Source organism: Archocentrus centrarchus, chromosome 7 (assembly GCF_007364275.1).
Source record: "Archocentrus centrarchus isolate MPI-CPG fArcCen1 chromosome 7, fArcCen1, whole genome shotgun sequence".
Lineage (NCBI taxonomy): Eukaryota > Metazoa > Chordata > Actinopteri > Cichliformes > Cichlidae > Archocentrus > Archocentrus centrarchus.
Genome location: NC_044352.1, coordinates 10064661 through 10084456, shown reverse-complemented (window position 1 = coordinate 10084456; position 19796 = coordinate 10064661). Strand labels below are relative to the sequence as shown.

Here is a 19796-nt window from a genome sequence, read left to right as displayed (position 1 = left end):
CAGCACACCGGTTTGTCAAACAGGTTTGTCCTGTGCTGTAAAGCTGCTTGAAACACACTGTAGGTTAGCACATTGTGTTCGCTGGGCTACAACACAAAGAAACCCAGGTGAGACTCAGGAGCTCAACACAAACTGTGAAGGTGAGTTTCATCTAGATAGGCAAAAAGAAAAGCTTTCTTTACTAACCTGCACCCTCATAAAGGCTGGGTGTGAGCTTCTCAGGGCAAGATAGTGTGTGGGCCTTGAGTGTAGAGTGCATGTAGGCCATTTTGTATTGTTTACCTGCCGTTCTTGTGTGTCTGTGTGTGTTTGGCTTCCTATTTCACTCCCTCAGTCAGAAGAACGTGTCAGCACTTGACTCGGAAACATTGAATTAGAGGCTCTATTTTAGTTTGACTCACTTTCTGACATTCCTCTTAAGTTTGTAACCCACTAGCCTGCTATTTTAATGAGATATTACAAATCATTTGGAGATAATTTTCTGGGGGAGCTGGAAACTTAAAAACAGGTAAGACTGGAGGTGGTGAAGCTAACTGTCAGCAGGAGTTTGGCCGGGCTGCTCAGGCTGGAATGGCAAATATGTAGAGAATTTGACTATTGGATGCAGGCTGTTCAAGCAGCATATAACATATGCACACACAGGATCTTATGTATACACTGAAGAAGAGCCTAACCTTCACCATTCAGAGACTTGAAGGTTTCCAAGTATAGGCTCCTTTTATTTTTACACTTCATTAACTGACAGAAGCTTGTAGTTGGCAACAGGCTGCTATATTTAAGATGAAGAGTCATTATTCCTGTAGCAGCTGTTGGTGTGTGTGTGTGTGATCGGCGCTGTATTCCCTCCAGACAATAGCTTGTTGACAGCTGTCCTGATCCATGTTCCCATCACCCATCACCCCTCACACACAAACACACTTCTGCCACTCTTTTCACAGCCTTTCTACTGACTGAAAATGAGGTTTTATTGTGTGTTTGTCTGCGGAGAGATGGATGACTGCGAGTAATTGTTTGAATCCGTCTGAGAGGGCAGCCAATGAACTTGTTAGAAGCAGGGGCTTCAGGAGAGCGATTGGCTGCAGTCTTAAATAATTGGGAGGGTTTGTGGTTGTGTAGTCTTTGTGGAGTTTTGTAGTGCTAAGGCGTCTGCTTGTCTTTGAAGGTAAACGTTTTTTATTGGCTGTTATTTTTTTTTTTTATTAAGCTGCCTTCCTGCTCTATTGACTGACTCTGTTTTTTCACAGGAAGTCCAAATGTCAAGGAATTAGATTTCAGCTGAGTTGCTGAAGTTCAGTCTCTTCAAATGTGCCATTAAGATGATCATGAGAGAACCATACAGCAGCACAAACAAGCACTGAGGAGAAAACAGCTTTAATTCCAAGGTGGCTCAGGAAGTGGACAAGACACGACTGCTAGGTCACAAAATGCCTGTGGAAAGGCTTCAACATTCAGTGAGGCAACCAACAAAGACTGCTGTCGCTCCTGCACCCCCGCGCTTGCGGCCCAAGGGGCCAGTGGGGCCAGATTTCTACCGGAGGTACCCGATGACTCCGGGCAGACCAAAGCAGAGTGCTGTGGAGAGACTGGAAGCAGACAAAGCTAAATATGTCAAGAGTCAGGTAGCTCTTACCAAGCAGCAGCCAATCAGGCCTTCAGAAGTGCGGAATCCCCTGCTCAGCCCCAGCTCTGCCCCGTGGCCCATCAGAAAGACCCCGGTACCAGATAAAGCAAAGCAGGAAGGAGTCCAGCTTGATGTGGAGCACCTGAGTAACCTCATCAGTGGAGTGCATGATACACCCCAGTTCAATGCAACTGTAAAGTCAAATGACAGTAAACCTCCTGGTTGTGCTGCAGCTGCACACAGTTCTCCCTGTCCTACTCCTCCAGGAGCACAACAGAAAAAGGAGAGACCATGTCCACCTCCACGCCCTAATTGGTCCAGTGCAGCTAAAGTGAGATTAAAAGCATCTGGATCTGCTGAGGTAGAAAGCACAAGCTCTCCTGGGCCTCCAGTTTCAGGGACAGTACGCAGAGTGGACGTGGTGCCCCAGGCCGGCCTTGTGAGGACTGCCGTTAGGCAACCTCAGGTCATTCGACGGCCCCTTCAACCAATTTTTTTACAGTCCAAGTTGCCACACTGCCCAGCTGCTTCAAATCTGCGTCTCTTTCACCCTAGAACAACACCAGGTCCTTCTCCTCGGAAACCAGTCGTCGTTCCATCAAAACCTGATACCTCTTCCACTTCTTCAGCGAAGTCGCCGGTTCCTGCTCCACCTCCCCCAAGCATCCCTGTTTTACCTCCTCCCTCCCCAGCAATTACCCGTTTGTCTTCCACCAGCTCCAGGAAACGCCCTTCTCTGACCCGGTCTAAGTCAGACATGAGCGATCGATACTCCCGAGCTGGGACAGACCTGGAGCGCTTCTTCAACCTGTGCGGCTTGGACCCTGCAGACCTGCAGGAGCTGACAGGATCTGGCTCTGACATCGTTTCCATGGCTCGTTTTCGCAGCGTGAGCGCTCCGGGGTCCGAGTGTGCGGGCTCTGACAGAGAAGGCGAGGATGACGAGGATGATGAGGAGGCTGGCAAAGCTGCAGGTCGTGTTCCCTATGGTGTTTCTGTCATTGAGAGAAATGCACGAGTGATCAAATGGCTCTATGGAATCAAGCAGGCCAAGGACAACACAACTAAGAGCACCAATTTATAGGCTGGTGTTAAACATATAAGCTTTAAATTAAAAATAAAAATGTCAGCTTTACTTTTTTTTCCAGCACAAACTTTAGTTTGGCATGAAGTGATGGTGCCCTATTACTGAGCTGCCATTACACCGAGGAATGTGATATTAATGGGGAAGTATTTAAGAAATCCACTGTGAGTTGATTTTCTTAATTTTTTTTCCCCAATAATTAGATCATTTGAGCCATAATATTTGTTCTGGAAGTTTTTCTTGTGTTATGTTGACGAATGCTGTGCTTATTTGCAAATGATTACTTGTGTGTGTCACGATCGGGCCTGTTTGACAATGAAGTGACATCTCAGTGGTTAAAAATAACTTTCTGCTGTGAATGGATGCCATTAAAGAGCCAATTCTGCAAGAATGTGGTTTGGTTCTGCCTGAATGAATAACAATAATTTAATAATCAAAAATATCATAAAATGTAAGATTTTTCTATTGAAGGACTAAGTACACAGTTGGCCTCAGACCCAGCAGACAACGTTTTTTATAGACCCCGTGCATTGTTGCCCACCTACTCGGTCAGAAACAGGCAGAAACAAGCTTCCATACTTTCTAGTTTTACTTTGATACCCGTTTCAACAAGACTTACCTGCATTTCACTGATGCTCCACAAGAGGTCACAGCCATCCATACTAACATTATTTCAGCACACCAGTACAGAATTAATCTGCAATTACTTACTGATAATACAGTGAAAGCTGTGGCCTTTTCCCAGACTCCCAGAATTGGAACTCTTATGAAAATACGGAGGCCTTTCATTTTTAATGTAAAAGGTACCTCGACACTTAATCTTAATTTTAATATATTTAAAACACATTCCATAAGTTTCTCATTTCAAACAGATTTGCAGGAAGCAGCACAATCCCTGGTAGTTTACATGCGTTGCTGTTGAGCCACCTTATTTGTCCTTAGGTATGAGCTTGTAGACTGAATAAGAATACTCCTATTCCACACAAAAGAGCCGTTGAAGCAGAGTCCAATTTCAAACAAGTGGGATTTAGCTGCGTGTACAGGGACAGCGTTACACGTCCAGTGATACTCAAGTGACATTATTCCTCCTCACATCAAGAATGAGTTGCCTTAAGAATTTTTCAAACCAGTTACAAACATTTAAAAACAATTTATTAAAGCAAAACACAAACAGGAACTCGTGCAGAGAGGATCAGCAGGGGGTAAGGAACCTTTTTCTTCTGCTTTTTCTTCTTTGCATTCACATTTAAACCCTTTAATTGAAGTTGGATAAATTCTACAGTATAGAATGCATTTGTTTGCATTTTCAAGTGTTTTTGTGGTCCCTCATAGTTATAGTATCCCAATTTTTCCTTGATTGTTATCATTATTATCAGTATCTCTGAACTCAGTGTATTAGTTTTGTCCTCTCAAACTTATGCTGGTGAATTAAAAACTTTTTATTCACTGAGTAGCAGCAAGCTCCTGTATTTCTTTCAACGCTTGTGTCAAACCTGCATTTGTTAAGTCACATGCAAAAGTACATTTTCTCTTTCTTACTCCTTTTTTGTCTTTTTATCAACTGTATATTTTTTAATAAATTAAAGAAAACACCATCCATGTGTGATTTGATGCTTCTGCATGTTTTTGCACTTTCACACGAGCTCACGTGAAAGGAGCAGCGTTCCCTCTTATTTCATTGGGAAAAGTAAGGTGGCCTGACCCACAAAGAATCAGCAATTTAATCAATTTAATTTAATCAGCAATTGGAGGAAAAACTTTCTATATAAGCCAATTTAAGTATTTGAACTCATCGTTCAGTGGTAACCACATTCAGGTTTTGCCTCTACCTCTATCTGATCTTCACAGGGTTCAGGGGGGATTCCTCTGGCCAGGAAGATGTGTTATGCTGTGGGTGGGGTCCCCAATCAGATTACCTCAGTAGCTATCGGTATTTCCCTGCAGATTTTCCTTCTGGATGTTGTAAAGGTAAAAGTTCAATGTGTTCTGATACTTACACATATGTTCCGTACTTTCCATGATACTGCTTTCAATTTCAAGTATATAAAAGTATATAAAAATATCACAGATGGAGGCCTCCTATGTTTCCATGATTTTATTTGTGAGTCGGGCCTGGGATGCTGTGACTGACCCCCTGGTTGGATATCTGGTGAGCCGCAGTAACTGGACGCCCATTGGCAAACTCACTCCATGGTTGGTTGATTGGATGGTTGGTTGGTTGGTTGAGCCACACTTCATGCACTTCATCTTGACTTGAGCTACGAGTCCTCCTGCAGCCCTGTGCTCAGCAAAGCCATCAATGCTTTTCTCACAGGCTGGTTTTTTCCACTCCATTTGGCATCCTGTCCTATCTGCTGCTGTGGTTTGTGCCACAGGGCTTGATGTCTGAGGCTGTCAGCGTGCTGTGGTTCCTCACAGCAGCCTGCCTGTTCGAGACCCTCATGAGCGTAAGTCGGTGGATGTTCGCAGGGACAATCGCTTGCTTTCAGTTTGATTTAGAGTACATTTCATAGATAAAATTTAAGCTTTTGTTGTTTGAAAATCAAGATGCTACATTAAAAACACAGATGCACTTGTTATCAAGGAGCACTCCTAGCATAGACTGTATATAAAAGATGGTCATAGCCATTTGAAATTCGCAAATGGTTTAGTGAGGTCCTGTTATGAAGCCTTCCTCCTTCCTCATTTTCCAAATTTTGCATTCTGGATTCGTTTCCTCACATCTTAGTGCCTCCCACCACAGATGCTAGCAGAGGAGGTGAGAAAGAGGAGGAGGAAGGAGTCAAGGGAACAGGTGTTTAACCAAATGAGACATCCTCACCTTGGAGGCGTTGTTTGAATGCTGTTTGACACAACCTCAACATAAATAGTTTGGTTATGACCTGGCTTTTGGTCTGTTGTATTATCTCTCTTTTTTTTTCCTTTTTTTTGTTTAGGCCCATTTTAACTCAAACAGCATGGCACAATTTGACAAGATATATCTTTTAAAAATTTTTATTATGACACACTCAAACGATGAAAGGAATAAAGTTTGATCATCTTAAATAACTGAAACAACACATGAGGACTTGCTGGCAGAACGTCATAAACCTGCAAACAAATAATAAAAAAAAAAAACAACAATTTTATTTAGGCGGACTGCAGAGGTCCATCAGAACCCCAAAATGCTACAGCTGAAGCAAGGCAAACATGAGGTGAGATAACATGCAGGGAACACACACACACTCTGACAAAAAACACAAGCTAACATAGGCTTTAAATAGACAGGGGGAAGTGGAGAAACCTGGGGAACTAGAGACAGCTGAACTAATTCAATGACACTGACAAAGAGGAAGCAAAACTAGACACCAGACACAGGAGACAAAGACTATCAAAGTCAAAAAGGGAGTGACTGCCAGTCAAATCTGAAACAATGCAGACTGGTGAACTTAACAGAAGAAAATGCTGGAGGAAAAAAAAAAATCAACAGAAGCAAAAAGTAACCAAACAGGAACTGAGAACAAAGAAAACTGCTGAATGCATGAAAATAGAACCTAAACCAAAGAACCATAGGGATTAATATAAACAGAACACATACCCTGAGCAATAAACAGAACAGAACCAGAAACCAGAGGACCAAAAAAATAGATAAAAATTCTAAACTTAAACTCAGAACCATGCAATGGCTATGGAAGCAAACAAAAATTAAGCAATAGATCAGCAAGAATACTGAACTTTAATACAAATAGAAACTGGAACTTTAAAAGATTCAAGACACCAAAGAAAATACACGAAGACCAAAAGTTAAATTATAAGAAAACTGAGGGTCAAATATCAAACATTATAACAATCAGGAATTAACAAGTCCATAAAACTCAAAACTCTGGGTCCATGACCCAGGACCACCACACCTCCTCCCTGCATCCTATACTGCACACAAAGATTAAACACTTTAAACACACATGAGAAAAAAAAAATCATGCTGGTGGGATCACACGGACCAAAACATAATGTCCCAGAAGTATTCAATTGGATTTAGGTCAGGTGAGTGTGGGGACCAGTCAGTAGTATCAATTCTTTCATCCTCCACGAACTGCCTGCACACTCTTGCCATTGTCAAGCACCAGGAGGAACCCAGGAGGATCCCAGGAGGATCCCAGGAGGAACCCAGGATCCACTCCACCAGCATTTGGTCAACACTGGCTTCACTTTTCAGACCAGCCATCTTTTATATACAGTTTATGATTCAGTAGCATGCACAGACAGAGCGGCCTAAAATGCTGAGTAGCTTGCATACAAATGAAAGAGAGAGATTTAAACTTTTATTACTCAAAACTAGCACACTGACTTCTTGGATGGGATGTCCACCCTCACAGCAAGCCACATCATTTTATTTTATTAAAATACTCCAAAAGGCACCAACAGCAAAAACAGTTTTGTGCCATGAATTAGCTGAGGTGAAATCTCACAGACAGCTATCAGCGCAATCAAAATGGCCTGATATGATGTCAAATAGAAAAGACCTTTACTTTCCTTTAACTTTAGTAACATTTTCTGGTAATACTTTTGTGTACTTATTTAGGTAAATTGATATTTTACTTGAAACACTTGATAATATTATGTAAATTATCAAGTGTGAGTTTTCACCACTACTCATAACCCACTCACTACCCATCACTTGTCATCTATCCCACATGTTATGTCTCAGTCTCTGTCACTGCAGTCTTTTCTCCTTATCTTTCTGGTGACTGAAAGTCGTAGTACTCTCATGTCACTGTTCCTGCTGCTTTTTTGCTCCAAGCTGTGTCACCATGGCTACTGATTTTCACACCAATCGTGTAGTGTCATTTGGCATCGTGTTTTTCCTCCTGTCATCTGTGAACAGTGCTACAACATCCCCTACCTGTCACTGAACATGTTTCTGGGAGGACATCAGAGAGACAGGGACTCTGCCATAGCCTACAGTAAGAATATTGACTCACATTCAGAAATTTAATCAGAGGACAAAAAGACAAACTTTTTTGAGTTTCTTCCCTTCTTTGGCCAGGAATGAGTGTGGAGATGGTGGCAATACTGCTGGCTTCAGTAATTCAGGGACAAGTTGTGGCTGTGTACAATACAGAGAAGCAGGAGGCCTGCAAGGACTGGGACCAGTACCATGAAACAACTCAAAGCTCATCTTCACCACAGGCTGCTTCCCTTCAAGAGACGGTATGCTGCTGTTAAAGGGGGCTAGTTACACTGTTCTTTATTTTTTGTCATACATTATATATATATATATATATATATATATATATATATATATATATATATATACTGTTACAATGATGCATTCTCATATTAAACATGGCCAATTGTTTCAAATAGTGAGGTCAACATATGTAAAAGTAATACCTGTGAGCCAGAAGTTCAGGCTTCAGACTCATCTAAACACAAATTCAGAGGGTTTTTTTTTTTTTTTTCCATTGTTAGCTCTGTATGATGTCAGTGAGAGTGGACATCCCTGATAACTCAGGCAAACAGCTCTGGCTGTGAGTGGAGAAGCCGCACCCATTTGCTAACCAAATCTTACAAACCAGCCAGAAGGAAATTAATGTAATGAGAAGGGGAATGAGGAGGACGAACCTACGGGCTGCTCCTCAGACTGTATATAAAAGATGGCTGTGCAGAAGTGTCTTAAACTTCTTCCTAATGGCCAGCAGAGGGTGACTTTTTTGGTTTCAAAAAAGTTTGATTATGTAGAGGTGTGTAAAGGAACAGTCCGTGGCTTCCTTGTCTGTAGCCTGAATAAACACTTTCCTGATGAGTTTATGGTCTCACTTGCTAGTTTTAAGTCTAACTGAAAACAATGTGATGCTAATTTGATAAATTATGGCTGTCATTAGTGTCCTGAAGGGTGATAAAGCAGCGTAGATGTCAGAGCTGCTCTACCTTTGATTGATAATTCACCAACCTTAAAAAAATTCAGTGTCCATGGTTTCAGCTCTCAGCTCAAGGATTCAAAAATGGGACTTAGCAAAATAGTTGGTGGCATCATAATAACCAAATCCATTTTTCATAGTCTAAGTATGTTCCAAGGCCCAGCATGAGATACATATGGATTATTTTTGAGCTGTGAATCTTATAAAGCTACTATGTGGCATGAATAAAAATATATAGCTAGAAATTAGAATAACAGGTCCCCTTTAATGTTAACTAAAAATTGCTCACCTTGATGTAGCACTCTTATTTCCTCAGCAGCGCAGCAGCATGTTTTTGTGCTAACATTGTCTCAGGCATATCTTGTTACCCTGTAATTTACTGCTCTTTGCTTGAGGTATGCACTATTGTTGTGGGGTTTTTGTGTGTCTGAGGTGAACCTGTATTACTCATGTTGTGGAGACAGCAGGGAATCATTTTCTTTGCAAATCCCCAAAACTGAAACCATTAAATTTAGCGTGACATTTTTGTTTAAGGTTAGGGTAAGTCTCCAAGAAATTAATTTAAGGCAAAGTCCTCTGAAGTGATTGAGCTGTATGTGTGTCTGTAGCGTTGAGCTGTTGTGTTGTATTTGGTATATAATATAGTTTGATATTTTTGTAAATTTCTTGCTCAGCAAAAACAATGAATGACAGTATTCCAGGAAATGGTTGACTTAGCCAAGCACAAAAGTAGGGAAAACAAGCCAGCCTGGTTCTGTCCATATGTGACCAAATATGCTTGCCAGCACCGTCAAAGTGCACCTTGCTAGGCTGGACCCCATTTTGCTATGGCGTAGATTCAACAAGATGCTAGAAACGTTTCTCAGAGATTTGGGTCCATGGTAACATGATAGCATCACACAGTTGCTGCACATTTGTTGCCTGAACATCCATGATGTGACTCTTCCGTTCCACCACATCCCAGTGGTGCTCTATTGGATTGAGATCAAGAAACCAGTTTGTGATGATTTGAGGTTTGTGACATGGCACATTATCCTGCTGCAAGCAGCCACCAGAAGATGCAACAATACTGTTGTAGGCTTTGGCATTTAAATGATGCTCAATTTGTACTAAGAGTTGCTGCTATGTCAGCAACTCTTAATATGCTATGTCCTGCAGCTTTTAGATGTATCCCTGATCCAACACACCTGAATCAAATGGCTGAATTACCTCCTCAGTATGCAGTCAAGTTCTCCAGAGTCCTGCTAATGACTTCTATATTTGACTCAGGTGTGTTGAAGCAGAGACACATCTAAAAGGTGCAGGACACCGAACCTCGAGGCCTGGATTTGAGGATCCCTGTGCTATGTTATTAGCTGATTGGATATTTGCATTAACAAGCAGTTGAATAGGTGTACCTAACAAAGTGCCCAGCCACCTTTTTTCTATAGTTTGCCTTTCCTTTTGGATTTTATGACAGTGATATAAACATTCTCAGCTTCAAGTTCATTTATTTGCTGAAAGTCCTCTCATGCAACGTTCAGCAAGAATGTAAATGGATGTATTTCATGTGATAATGTTCCCTCTAGAAACCAACTATCATTGCTGTGTTAATTATAATGCCATAAAACAATGATTTTATTTTTATGTTTTAGGTTTGTAGGCAGAATAATATGCTTTATTTAAAAGTTATGGTTTCATGTGTACATTTTCCCCTCCAGCAAAAGGCTTTCCTGACCTCAGCTCTGGTCCTGGGGGCCTTGTTTTTCCTCTGCAGCCTGGTTTTGTTCCTGGGGGTGGAGGAGCACCAGGGGGAGTCACACAGAGACAGTCGGTGTTCACTATAAATATGTTATAAAAGATGTTATAAAACATATATTTTTGTTGTTAAACAAAGCTTATGGTAGATGTGGACCAAGTCCACAAAGTAATTCACTCTGCCGTATCCATAGCATGTACACATGTAGCTGAGGACTTAATCAAAACTGTAAAATTAGCCAAAGAACTGAAGTCACCCACAAAAAGAGCAAAATAGGGAGCCTGGAATTTCACTCTTTTCTCTCGTGTGTTATTTTTCAAGCTCCTCACTGGTCTGATGTCAAAGTACGACCTTCCTATGTGAACTCGCTGAAGATGCTGATGTGCCACGTTCCTTACCAAAGGCTGGTGCTGGGCTTCATGTTCAGTGCCTTTGCATTTCAAGTAATCATCTCTGCATATGGTTCTCTCTTTTTTTAATTTTGTTTTTATCCTCTTCAAAGTCACATGTGAATTGACTTATCTGCTTTTTTCTCACCATCTGTTTTATCTCAGATGTCCTTGGGCAATTTTGCACTGTTTTGCAGTCATGCTGCTGGGCTGGGAGCCCATTTCCAGCACCTCCTGCTGGTTTTACTGGTAAGGTGCAGCTAACCTAACAGACTATTACACAGACTCTGCTCTGCTGCATGTTTATAAAATAAACATTTCAGTAGCTTTCTGGCCATTTTAGATATGTTTTGAATTTAAAATAAAAATGTAATCAATGTTTCTGCAGGTTTCTGCTTCAGTAGCAGTTCCTCTGTGGCAAATAATTCTTCTGAGAATTGGGAAAAAGTCTACAGTTTTCATCGGACTGTCGGTGAGACCTCTGAAAATTCTTGATAAGAGAAGTTTTCCACACCTTAAATCTCCTCTCTCCCTATCAGCCCTGTTTTTGTCTCTCAGCTCTTCATCCCAGCGGTGATTATAGTTGCCTGTGTTCCCAGTAACCTGCTGGTCTTCATGAGTATGTGCGTTCTGATGGGATTCAGTGTGGCAACCATATTCCTGCTTCCCTGGTGAGTCAGCTCCCGGCCTGAACACAAAGTTCGCTGTCCTTTCCAAGGCCCCCTGTCAGATCTAATCAGCATCAGAGCTGAATGCGGTGCACATGAATCATTCATAGTCTGTACCCAACCCCGGCCAGTCATGACTCTTCCAGAAACTATGCTTTGTTGGCTGGCCAGAGCACTCCATTAAAGGTGACATGTGGTTTTGACATGTGATATGTCAATTTGTAGTGTTTGTGCCGCAGGTCAATGCTCCCAGACGTGGTGGATGACTTTGCTGTAAGACACCCCTCCTGTAAGGACCTGGAGCCTCTGTTTTTCTCCTGCTATGCGTTCTGCAGTAAGCTGGCAGGAGGACTGTCGGCTGGACTCTCAACCATGACATTACAGTGAGTCAGACTCCGGTCCACTCACTCTTTATGTTTGTTATGTGGGTGCACCACTTGGTCTGTCACATTATGTGCTCTCCTCGTCTGCAGGTTTGTGGGCTACGAAGCAGGTGCTTGTAACCATGGTGACAGAGTGGTGATGGCTCTGATCGTACTGTTCTCGCCAGTTCCCATCACACTTCTGCTGATAGGGATGGTGTTTTTTCACTTCTACCCAATTAACGAGAGGCGAAGCTTGCAGCTCCTGGAACAAATCCAGTAAGAGGCTCAGACACGTCGTCTTTGAAGCAGCTACAACCAAGATTTTTATCATTAAAAAAAAAAACCATCAAATTAAGAAGTGGACACAATAGTATTAAAAGGGTTGCTTGCATATAATGTCTATTAACAGAGACGCTAATACACACGGCATGCAAAGAATGGTAAAACTGAAATCCATGAGAGAACCCTGCAGCAGCAAAGATGGTGCAGAGTGCAAAAATCTTTCTAAAACCTAATTTCCAGGTAAAATCACATTTGACTAGAGATCTGATATGCTAATATGCATTTTTTATGCCACGATGACCAATAAAATTGACATTTTTAAATTAAGTTAATTTAACACTAATAAATAATGTCCCAAGTAAATAGCTGGAGGTGTTTCAAAATGTTTGCAGAGTGGCAACACTTGCTTCTAGAAGGAAGTAAAAAAGATGGACTGAACCACCATGATGTCAGCCACTGGTTTCTGAAGTCATCCCCATATAGTTATTTTTTAAAGTAGGTGTGATGATGAGGCACGGCTCTGACCGAGAAACAAACAACACTGCACTGTACAACAACGCGTGCCTGAAGCACTTCTTTTATATACAGTCTGTGAGTGCTCACTTTGAGTTTAAATCTCATTCTGAGTCTTTTGAAAAAGTTTCAGCTCATTATTTCTCTTTGGGAGCAACAGCCTAACACTCACTGATTTCATGGCAGGAATTTCAGAAATAAAAGACACTTCACACATCTATTTTGTAAGACAGGTGCGTAGGAGAAGGACAAACAGATCCAGCATTGCAACAAGACTCCCACACAGTATAACTCGCAAGAATGCATGTTTTTGAGATGTTTCACTCCTAGATCTTCATCAGGCAATCTTGGCTGTAATCTTATTGTCAGTCTCATTCCCCAGGTACTATGCAAAGAATGAAGGCCAATCATAGTTTTAACAGTTGCATAGAAACTATCAAAAATTCACCCTACCAAAATGTTTTCATTGAATGGTGAAATAAATACTAACTGAATATTAACTTACATGTCATAGACTTCAAATGCAGTCTCAAAAATACAGGTTAAACTTTGCATGCTCAGTGACACACAGGAGCTCTTCAAAATAACATGGTCTCACTCAGCAAAATATATTAATATCTGTTTTATTTATCCCAAAGGATAACAAATTTGTGTTTTAAAGCAGCCAAATGATTAAACACAACCTATAATTAAAAAAAAAAACAATAATAGAAAAGCTAAAAAAATAAATAAATAAAATATGAAAAAAAAACAAAATAACTCAATGAGGTAAAAACTATACAGAAGAAAGAAGCTCATGTAAATAGAAAAACCTAAAATCAAGGATCTCAGTAAGTGAAAATTAAATAAAACATTAGCTGAATGTTATACAATAAAGTGACTTTGTAGAGTGAAATAGCTCAAGAGCATTAATATTAATATGACTCTATGAATATGGGCTGCCAAAAAGGCTAGTGAAATTCAATATTTAATTCAAAGGATTGTTGAACATGATGGACTGGAGTTATCCAGACTTCTTGTAGGACATTCATCTAGATGTTGGCTGCCGTTTTTTCCCATCTCTGTCACGATGAGCCCACACTGCTTCAGTAACGTTCAGGTCCAGGCTCTGGGGATGCCAATCCATGACATGATTTAGCATACCTCAGCCTTTTCTCACTCTTTCCCTTCCTTAAGAATGGCTTCTTCCACTGAGACCATTTCTGATGAGGCTTCAGTGAACAGTAGATGGATCAACAGTCAACAGTGTCAGATCTTTGCTGGATTTTTTTCCTATTTCAAAATGGCTTGATAATTTTTTTAAGCCTGACATTCATTATTATTATTATTTTTATCCTCCATATGTCCAGTTTCCTCAATTTTTTTTTTAAGAACACAGTGCACACTATTCTGAGATATGCCAAGTTTTTGGCACATAACCTTGTTGGTGCAAAAATAAAATTTCATGTCTTTCAAACAGTTATTGGGATTTTTCTTAGATTCAACAAAATAAATAGGAACAAATTGTTTTTGCAACAGGCTGCTTCTAACAAAGTGAGATTAAACCCTCAAATATAAAACAGTGGAAAAAATGTGGCCAACAAAATGAGTGAATAACAACAGAACTCTGCCATGTGATTGTCTGAGTTGTGTTAACAAGCAGCTGAACAGGTGCATGAAGTGGCTGGCGAGTGTATATAATCAGCCAGGATTACATTTGGAAAGATGTGTAATCAGAGTATAGTTAAATTGTCAAAGATTACATGATTACAGTTTATGTTCTTAAAATATGACATTTTTAAAATCCTGTAACCTTTCATATTATGAAAAGCCTGTTGGTGCTGTTTTTGTGAGGATAAATTGATTCGATTGAAAATGCTGAATATGTGAAATGTATTTCATTTGCAAAAAATGAAAATGCTTTAAAATGTTTAAAGAGAGAGAAAACGTTGTCCACACACTTGTAGTATACAGAGTAATATTATCAATGTTAGATTCTGAAGTCATTTACAACTAACTAGATCTGATTACATGATTTTGTAATGCCAACGATGGCATTAATGATTAAAGAATCACACATCAACTTGTGTTCAGTAACTTGTTCCAAAGTAGCCACTGAACACAAAGTAATATGACCCACGCCTGCCTCACAGCACCTATCAAGTTTATTGTCTTGTTAATTACACACACACACACACACACACACACACACACACACACACACACACACACACACACACACACACACACACACACACACACACACACGACAGAGGTGTTCATTGGAGAGCTTTAAAGGTGCTGTTTTCCTTGCCTCCAACTATTATGCCATATTCACTTCCGGCACTTTTCCCTGGTTATGCCCAGATCTCACTGTTCCAAAAGAAAGCAAAAAAGAGCAGATTTTCCAAGACTTTCAACAGAGTCAGTCAAAGTAAAGAGCAGAATAGATTTATTCAGTAATACCTCTACACGTGGTCTTATAAAATACCTTTCAGGACTTCAGTTAATAACAATATTAACATGCCACTTTCAAAAGAAAGAAGAATACCAATGTAATATACATTTTTATTTTTTATTCTTCATCTAGTTCAGAAGCTACATCATCTTCAGAACTGAGAGAAACCACAGAGCTGCCAACAGTTGTCCATCAGGCCCACGCTGGAGTCGCATCAACATCACGTTACGACTCAAAGACCAACACATTAAAATTTCAGTCCTCACCACGCTGTTACAGTCGGGATAAAAAATGTTCAGTCAAGTCATCTGCTCATTCAAATGTGTCAAACAGACCTTTTGGAAATGGGAGCAGGCCTAAATCACACCCTCGATGTCATGAACATACTTTCAACCCTCAACAGTGCTCAGGTGAGGCCAAGCTGGGCAGAAATGTTCCTGAGAATCATTCTGAGTCTGCCTCTAACAGGTCACATGTGAGATCCAAAGAGTCATGGGTTTAGGACCATACCCCACAGTTCCAAGTTTGGGGAATATCACAGCTTTGCTGTGTTCACTTGGCTTAGCATATGCTTTGGATTAGCACAATCCAGGAAATGCATTGATAGTTAATTAACGGAGATTTACTGAAGTCCCAGCCAAGAAATCTTTGCAAAACATAAGCTTAGATCCTGCAGCCTCTGTGTACACACTGAATATGTTTTTAACTTTGGTCATTGCTTTATGTTATCCTAACAACCTGACCTGATTTAGCATTGTATTTAGCATATTCATGAGCCCAGGAGGCTTTGCAAAAGAAAAAAAAATATTTTGGCTTTCCTTATTTCCAGGGGTAAAACAGTGTAATTTTATTAAACCTGCTGGTGTGTTTCAATTAGGCAGCAGGTGTCCTTAAGTAGCAATGTGACAGATCAGGTTAAGGCATTAGTGAGGTGGTGCCATAACTCCAAACTAAAAAATTTTCAGTGCAGGGTTGCTGGTGTGAAAGGTCCAAACCACCAACCAAGTAGGATTTAAAAGCCTACACCTATCCCAACTGGACCAAACTATGGTAAACCTGTAACTCGTGCCACTGTCACCCATCCTACCTCCAGGGGTGAAATTTTTAGGTCTCTAAAACAGGGGAAATTTCTCAGTATAAAATACTGCTCAAGATACCAAAACACACCTTGTACATAATGGTGACAAAACAGCATCATGTGAATGTTTTCACCTGTTTCAAAAGCTGAGGCACACTTTGAGCGTGCTTCACTCTTAAACATTTAGAAACTCCTGCATGTTGTAATGCACTCTCATCCTTTAATACTACCTAGTACTTATACCTTTGAATTATTTATTCAACACTGCACCAGAGAAGTGCTGGTTTAACTCGGTGGTGTGAATAGAGCTAAATGGGGTTATTCTGAACCGATGGAAAGAAAAGCACAGTCCAAGGTGGTATATAGGTTCCTCTAATTTTCTCCTTTGTGCCACCTCATCTCTTCTCCCTTCTGTCCTCCTGTTTGTGACCTAAAAGTCATTCTCAGTGCAGCATCTTGAACGATAGCTCATCTCCTGAAATAAATATTCTGTAGAGAGGACGAGAATAGAAAAGGGTCGGCAGAGGAGCAAGGATGCACAGGTATAACCTTTGAGGAAGTCATTTCAGCAACTGTGATGTACTGTATTATAGGAGGCATAGCACTTGGCTAATTGAATTCAAAGTAAATACTGTAATACTGTACAGCTGGTGGGAGTTGGCCTCGTCTTCTGATGTCTTATTAACAGTTTTCAACATTTTATGGAGTGCAATAAATAAACCAGTCCAGTAATGGACATTAGCTTGCTATTCTTTAAAAAATGTTCTTGAGGCTACAATATAAGTCCATCTGCTTTACTCCAGAAAGTTGTGACAGTATACTCAAGGTCATTCACTCTATCCTGTGAATTTCCTGTTCCTGCATTTCATATAAATAAATTATGTCAGTAATTATTCATTTGTGCAGTAATTTATTAAATTTAATTAAAATGATAGGCTGTGGTCTAACAGATGTGGTTGACGTATTATATATATTAAGTGTACAATTGGTAATCGCAGAAAAACATGGTGGAAAGATTAAGCCACGCAGGGATGTTCATCTTAAAGGTACAACAGTCATGGACTGATGTTTATCTAGTGCTCTTCTAGTGTTACTGCCCATTCAATGCACTTTAGACTACAAGCCACCTTTACCCATACATCAACTATCTTATCTTATATCTTAAACTAATACCAGTTAACGTAACATGCATATATTTGGGCTGTGGGACAAATCTGGAGTACCAGAAGGGAACCCACACAGGCACAGTAACAACATGTAAACTCCACACAGACAGGCTCCATCCAGGGTTTGCCATGAGGGGACAGAGGGAACACTGCTAACCACTGCACCACAAGGCCGCTAGCCAATTCAGTTCAGATGGATCGTCAACATCAGTTACACATAAAACATGGATAGCCACTGTGACATCACCTATTAGTGTCTGGAGGTTTGTCGCCTCAGTGCTAGAATTTTGCCCATCCCCATGTTGCTTTTTGGAGCCAGGAGTTACCATATTTGGACAGCTAATACAATCAAGCTTACTTACCAACAAACAGACACACCCGCTAGTGTTAAGTAACTAAGACTTTCACCCACACAGCAAGTTCAGTGACTCCAGTTAGGTTAGGTGAGGCCTATAGAGGTTTACTTGAAAGACAGTGTGTGCACATTGCTCGAGAGTTGTCTGGCATTTTGGACGTAACGCAACAACCAGTTGTGAGAGAAAAATGCATATTCCCCGACTGGTTGGTCAGTGGGTCCTGGAGGTTGCTGGAAGTCACTAGGTGAAATTGGTTGCAATGAGGGTGCTGCACCAAAAACCTTGTGATTGCTTTGGTTACTAGCAGATTGCCACGGTCACCTGTAATTTGACTTTGAAGGCGAATGGTCTGCGTTTCCAATTACGTCACATTTTTCAAAGTTTCAGTACTGCTTAAAGAGTCATTGGTAAGTGTTTGCAGACCAGTCACTGCGTTCTGTTCAAACTATGGGTAAAAATTTGATAGTACTTTTCTGTGTTCATAATTCCGTCAATTTTGACAAGATTCCCAACACCACTGGCTGAAATGCAGCCGCAAACTATGACAGAGCCTCCATTGTGGTTTTACAGATGGCTGTAGACACTCATCGTACCTCTCACCTGACATCCTCTATACTTATTGATGATGATTACACAAGTCCAGTTCTTGTGTAATTTGGCATACTTCAGCCTTTTCTCCCTGTAACCCTTCCACTGAGACCATTTCTGATGAGGCTTCAGTGTACAGTAGGTGGATCAACTCTCAGGTCCTGTGTCAGGTCTTTGCTTGATTTTTTCCTATTTCTTAAGGACATGACTTTCAGAAACCATCTGCTGGAGATGTTTTTAGGCCTTTTTTTTCTCCTCTACTTGTCCAGTTTCCTCAGATTTTTTATGAACAAACTACACACTGTGCTGAGATAGGCCATGTTTTCAGCAAATAGCTCGTTGGGAATCACCTTATTGGTGCAAAAATACTATTTTATGCCTGTCAAGCTGTGTTATTATTGGCATGTTTTACAGATTCGATTAAAGAAATGGGAACAAATAATGTGTTTTGCAACAGGCTGCTAGTAACAAAGAGCCTAAAGATATAAATTAAAACTGGTTCTTTGTTAAGTGATTTGTCATGTGTAGACTGGAGATGAGAAATTATGTCCAGCTCCTTTCAAGCAAAATACAAAGAAATGAGGGGTGACTCAAAACTTCTGAAGAATACTGTAAGTGGTATATTACTGCATATGCTGAGCAGTTCAGATGAACGCCACATCAGTACATTTCCCATAATCATCTAAAATAACAGGATGTTACAGTGCTCATGTCAGCGGCTTCAGTCTGTTGTGTGGTACCAGTGCTTTGTTCACTTTGTTACGAAACACGGTGCATACATGCAGTGTTTTTAAGGCTGTAGCTCAGCAACCACCCACACATAATATCATCACATCGTGGGGAAGCGACAACAAAGAAGAATGTGGGAAGTGAAGCAGTCATTCACGTTTTTAACAATGTCTCAGGTTAGACTAAATACTGACGTACAAACGTACAACTGTTTTAATGCTGAACCTGCTTGTTTGTTAGTTTGCTGCTCTCTGTACAATGAGGAGTTTGATGGCCACTTTCAGTTTTACTCTCAGATAATCTGGTTTATATAATCTGGTTAAACTGCTGTCTTATTTACCTGCTGTTTCACAGCTCGTGATACTTGCCCCATTAACTTTCCTCCGCAATAGGTCCTAAAGTTTGTAGCAACACAGTAGATGTAATAAACAAAACTACAAACAAGATTTGGAGTTGTAATGAGTAAGCTGAGCTGATATGCTAATAGCAGTTACAAGAGTTTTGGATACAAATGACAGCATCAGTTCTCCCTATAAGACTTTATAGTTTCCTTAATGGAGAAAAAGTAGAGCTATGCAAGTTTTCAGTGTCAACACAGGAAAAAGGGCTTTGGACAGCTGTTAAAAGAGGTTCTTTTTAGTTAAGCTCCTGCATTAAGGGAGCATAAATGCAAAAATCCACTTTTAAAATTGATTTATTTTTTCTTATTGTGCACATTTCCCTTAAGATCTGATCTGTAAAGAGAGACCTGGTTACATGGTTGATATACACTCCTCTGATTTAAATTATCGTTTTTGTGTCTCACATCCTATAAAACACTTGCTTGGCCCGAGTTTCTAAGTAAGATATTCTTTTATAACTATAATATTGCTTCATTGGTGG

General features: G+C 40.4%; 2 protein-coding genes across 2 annotated transcripts; both read left to right on the top strand.

Moving 5' to 3' along the window:
- The first annotated feature begins 3 nt into the window (after positions 1–3).
- Positions 4–4256, top strand: fam110a (family with sequence similarity 110 member A). The gene is made up of 2 exons (XM_030732662.1): positions 4–140; positions 1245–4256. The coding sequence occupies exon 2, from the start codon at positions 1425–1427 to the stop codon at positions 2703–2705; it is 1281 nt and encodes a 426-aa protein (XP_030588522.1). The 5' UTR covers positions 4–140; positions 1245–1424; the 3' UTR covers positions 2706–4256.
- On the top strand, positions 4123–15499 carry mfsd2al2 (major facilitator superfamily domain containing 2a-like 2). The gene is made up of 14 exons (XM_030734148.1): positions 4123–4128; positions 4554–4673; positions 4774–4898; positions 5020–5152; positions 7570–7648; positions 7732–7895; positions 10306–10414; positions 10689–10786; positions 10898–10981; positions 11121–11204; positions 11291–11403; positions 11640–11783; positions 11874–12041; positions 15130–15499. The coding sequence occupies exons 1-14, from the start codon at positions 4123–4125 to the stop codon at positions 15497–15499; spliced, it is 1797 nt and encodes a 598-aa protein (XP_030590008.1).
- Positions 15500–19796: the final 4297 nt, after the last annotated feature.

What these genes read in the sequence shown, in the direction of transcription:
- fam110a (XM_030732662.1), top strand. Translation starts at nt 1,425, where the DNA reads ATGCCTGTGGAAAGGCTTCAACATTCAGTGAGGCAACCAACAAAGACT.
- mfsd2al2 (XM_030734148.1), top strand. An exon ending in CAGTTTTCATCGGACTGTCG is followed by an intron (nt 11,205 to 11,290) that starts GTGAGACCTCTG and finishes TTTGTCTCTCAG; the next exon opens with CTCTTCATCCCAGCGGTGAT. An exon ending in ACCATATTCCTGCTTCCCTG is followed by an intron (nt 11,404 to 11,639) that starts GTGAGTCAGCTC and finishes TTTGTGCCGCAG; the next exon opens with GTCAATGCTCCCAGACGTGG.